The sequence below is a fragment of the Boleophthalmus pectinirostris genome, unplaced genomic scaffold (genome assembly GCF_026225935.1).
Source record: "Boleophthalmus pectinirostris isolate CB_2022bp ecotype Guang Dong unplaced genomic scaffold, ASM2622593v1 HiC_scaffold_2, whole genome shotgun sequence".
Classification (NCBI taxonomy): domain Eukaryota; kingdom Metazoa; phylum Chordata; class Actinopteri; order Gobiiformes; family Gobiidae; genus Boleophthalmus; species Boleophthalmus pectinirostris.
The window spans coordinates 45,523,919-45,528,918 of NW_026571152.1; the positions used below are offsets into that span (position 1 = coordinate 45,523,919).

The 5,000-nt window shown below is 45.6% G+C and overlaps 1 protein-coding gene across 2 annotated transcripts in view; it reads right to left on the bottom strand.

The window, feature by feature from the left end:
- ighmbp2 (immunoglobulin mu DNA binding protein 2) overlaps positions 1-5,000 on the bottom strand; it is a 36,217-nt gene that overhangs the window by 26,701 nt on the left and 4,516 nt on the right. For both annotated transcript variants that reach the window (XM_020937978.2, XM_020937977.2), the window contains exon 6: positions 3,903-4,066. In XM_020937978.2, the coding sequence (XP_020793637.2) occupies positions 3,903-4,066 (164 nt within the window). The remainder of the gene's footprint in view (positions 1-3,902; positions 4,067-5,000) is intronic.

The following is a 5,000-nucleotide window of genomic DNA, read 5'->3' on the forward strand; positions in this document are numbered from 1 at the left end:
ACAACACACACACGTGAGACGCACAACACAAGACCTGAACACACAACACACACACGTGAGACGCACAACACAAGACCTGAACACACAACACACACACGTGAGACGCACAACACAAGACCTGAACACACAACACACACACGTGAGACGCACAACACAAGACCTGTACACACAACACACACACGTGAGACGCACAACACAAGACCTGTACACACAACACACACACGTGAGACGCACAACACAAGACCTGTACACACAACACACACGTGAGACGCACAACACAAGACCTGAACACACAACACACACACGTGAGACGCACAACACAAGACCTGAACACACAACACACACACGTGAGACGCACAACACAAGACCTGAACACACAACACACACACGTGAGACGCACAACACAAGACCTGAACACACAACACACACACGTGAGACGCACAACACAAGACCTGAACACACAATACACACACACGACGCACAACACAAGACCTGTACACACACACACATGTGAGATGCACAACACAAGACCTGAACACACAATACACACACACGACGCACAACACAAGACCTGTACACACAACACACACATGTGAGACGCACAACACAAGACCTGTACACACAACACACACATGTGAGACGCACAACACAAGACCTGTACACACACACACACAACGCACAACACAAGACCTGTACACACAACACACACATGTGAGACGCACAACACAAGACCTGTACACACACACACACAACACACAACACAAGATCTGTACACACAACACACACACACGACACACAACACAAGACCTGTACACACAACACACACACACAACACACAACACAAGACCTGAACACACAATACACACACACGACGCACAACACAAGACCTGTACACACACACACACACATGTGAGACGCACAACACAAGACCTGTACACACACACACACATGTGAGACGCACAACACAAGACCTGAACACACAATACACACACACGACGCACAACACAAGACCTGTACACACACACACACACGTGAGACGCACAACACAAGACCTGAACACACAATACACACACACGACGCACAACACAAGACCTGTACACACAACACACACACACACGACACACAACACAAGACCTGAACACACAACACACACACGTGAGACGCACAACACAAGACCTGAACACACAACACACACACGTGAGACGCACAACACAAGACCTGTACACACAACACACACGTGAGACGCACAACACAAGACCTGTACACACAACACACACGTGAGACGCACAACACAAGACCTGTACACACACACACATGTGAGATGCACAACACAAGACCTGAACACACAATACACACACACGACGCACAACACAAGACCTGTACACACAACACACACATGTGAGACGCACAACACAAGACCTGTACACACAACACACACATGTGAGACGCACAACACAAGACCTGTACACACACACACACAACGCACAACACAAGACCTGTACACACAACACACACATGTGAGACGCACAACACAAGACCTGTACACACACACACAACACACAACACAAGATCTGTACACACAACACACACACACGACACACAACACAAGACCTGTACACACAACACACACACACAACACACAACACAAGACCTGAACACACAATACACACACACGACGCACAACACAAGACCTGTACACACACACACACACATGTGAGACGCACAACACAAGACCTGTACACACACACACACATGTGAGACGCACAACACAAGACCTGTACACACAACACACACACACGACACACAACACAAGACCTGAACACACAACACACACACGTGAGACGCACAACACAAGACCTGAACACACAACACACACACGTGAGACGCACAACACAAGACCTGAACACACAACACACACACGTGAGACGCACAACACAAGACCTGTACACACAACACACACGTGAGACGCACAACACAAGACCTGAACACACAACACACACACGTGAGACGCACAACACAAGACCTGAACACACAACACACACACGTGAGACGCACAACACAAGACCTGAACACACAACACACACGTGAGACGCACAACACAAGACCTGTACACACAACACACACGTGAGACGCACAACACAAGACCTGTACACACAACACACACGTGAGACGCACAACACAAGACCTGTACACACAACACACACACGTGAGACGCACAACACAAGACCTGTACACACAACACACACACGTGAGACGCACAACACAAGACCTGTACACACAACACACACGTGAGACGCACAACACAAGACCTGAACACACAACACACACACGTGAGACGCACAACACAAGACCTGAACACACAACACACACATGTGAGACGCACAACACAAGACCTGTACACACAACACACACGTGAGACGCACAACACAAGACCTGTACACACAACACACACACGTGAGACGCACAACACAAGACCTGAACACACAATACACACACACGACGCACAACACAAGACCTGAACACACAACACACACATGTGAGACGCACAACACAAGACCTGAACACACAACACACACACGTGAGACGCACAACACAAGACCTGTACACACACACACACACACACAACACACAACACAAGATCTGTACACACAACACACACACACGACACACAACACAAGACCTGTACACACAACACACACACACGACACACAACACAAGACCTGAACACACAATACACACACACGACGCACAACACAAGACCTGTACACACACACACACACACATGTGAGACGCACAACACAAGACCTGAACACACAATACACACACACGACGCACAACACAAGACCTGTACACACAACACACACACACGACACACAACACAAGACCTGTACACACAACACAGGAGTCAAGTCTTAAAGTTTGTATAGAGGATTTTTTTAAGGGAAGAGAAATACAGCGACAGTCCTTTTTCAAATGTTGTGCCTGCGTGACTCCACCTTCCTCCTTCACCTTCCCTCAGTAGAAACACCTCCTCCTCCCGCCTCTTTACTCTAGAAATCAGGCTTGTTTACATCCAGAGCTCGTTCAGAATTACTGTTGAAGTGACCTGTCTAGAAATAATTTAGCGACCGATGCATCAGTTTTTAGACCCTTCGTCTGCTTCAGTCACGCAATCGCTGGAAGGAATCTCTAAGAATCACCTCAGATCGGCTTTGCTCCTTTTCTCCTTTTCTTCTTCTTTCAACGACCTCAAAAACGGACTTTCTTTTGCGGCGAACTGGTCGTGGATTCTCGTCCGCCATCGCAACAAACTTTGTGCGAAATGTGAGGAAGCTACAGTTTGAAAAATCCTCTACGAACCACTGCATAAACCACGTAATCCCTGTGTGCTGGCGAGTCAATTACACTAGGGAGTTTGACTGACAACCTAACAGCCAATAGATAAAGAGGGAGCCTCGTTTTGTATTGGCTAATGTGTATCTGGCCTCAACACGTCCACAGTTGATGGATTTTCATTCTTTTTTTTTTTTTTTGTCATCATAATTACAAGGCTGCTGCGTCTCTGTAATGGTATTTTAAACTTTCATTGACAATTTGAAACCAAAAAAAATCCTCCATACAACCTTTAAATGATCTGACAGTCCACGGTTACACAAACATGCACAAAATCATCGTAACACAATCTGAGTAAAATAGAAGAACACACACTTTAAATCTCACTTTTCATTTGCCACATTTACATCAGAGTTTTAATTCTGAATAAAAATAATTAATTCTGAATAAAAATGAATGTATTTACTCGTGTCTGTTCTGATTCTCGTTTGGGTTTTGGGGTTTGGGTTTTGGGGTTTTGTGGTTTCAGGTTTCAGGTTTTAGTTGGAGTTCAGTTCGGAGGTTCTGACCTTGAGTCCCTGTTGGACGAGCTGCAGGACGACCTCGGTCACTGTGGTCGTCTTTCCGGTTCCCGGGGGCCCGTGGATTATGGCCAGTTCCTTCTGGGACAGAGCGAAGGACACGGCGTCTCTCTGAGACTCGTCCAGGTTTGGGTTCAAGAACTTTATTTCATCTGCAAGAAAAAAACATCAGTTTTATTAAAGGGTTAAAACTAAAAAGAGAGAAAGGAGCAGGACACTGATGATCGACTCAAACAGGAACTGTCACAATAAAGAAAATATTTTTAAAAGTACAGTTAAGTTTATGTCTGAATGTTTTGTGGATCCCAGGGGGACACGATACACACATCAGCAAACACACACACAAAAGCTTAAGGATTGTCTAAAATTAAAAACACTAAAGTGATTTAAAGAGCAGGGTTTCATGTTCCTGTGACGAGTCCGAGCGTTCGTGCTCCTGTTCAGGAGTTTGAGTTCACAGCAGAGAGTTCGGTCGGGGCGAGCGTCGCCTCGAGTCTGACGATACGATACACGTCACGAGTCAGTTTATCAGGATTTGTCCCGATACTAAAACTCTGGATGATATTTCACAATTTATCAATAAATACTTCTAATAATACAACTGCACCTCCAAGAAAACACAACTGTGTGAAATATCATTTATTATTACTTTTTTATCATGAGAACAGTGAATTTAATTTAATTTCAAGAGTTGTGGAATGAAGCATCACGACAGGTCACTGAATCTATTTTTTCTTACACCCCTAAAGTCCAGACGTCCCTGTTTCCTCGGACAGTCCCAGACCCGAGTCTCTGTGCCACAGATTTATACAAAACCACGGATTTGTCCCAATTTATACAAGAAATGTCCCAGTGTCTCTATTTTGAACTAAACCAGGACTAAACCAGGACTAAACCAGGACTAAACCAGGACTAAACCAGGACTAAACCAGGACTAAACCAGGACTAAACCAGGACTAAACCAGGACTAAACCAGGACTAAACCAGGACTAAACCAGGACTAAACCAGGACTAAACCAGGACTAAACCAGGACTGTCACAGTGTTTGACTGATCCTGCCAACAGTGGAGAAGTAGAAAGTGTCAT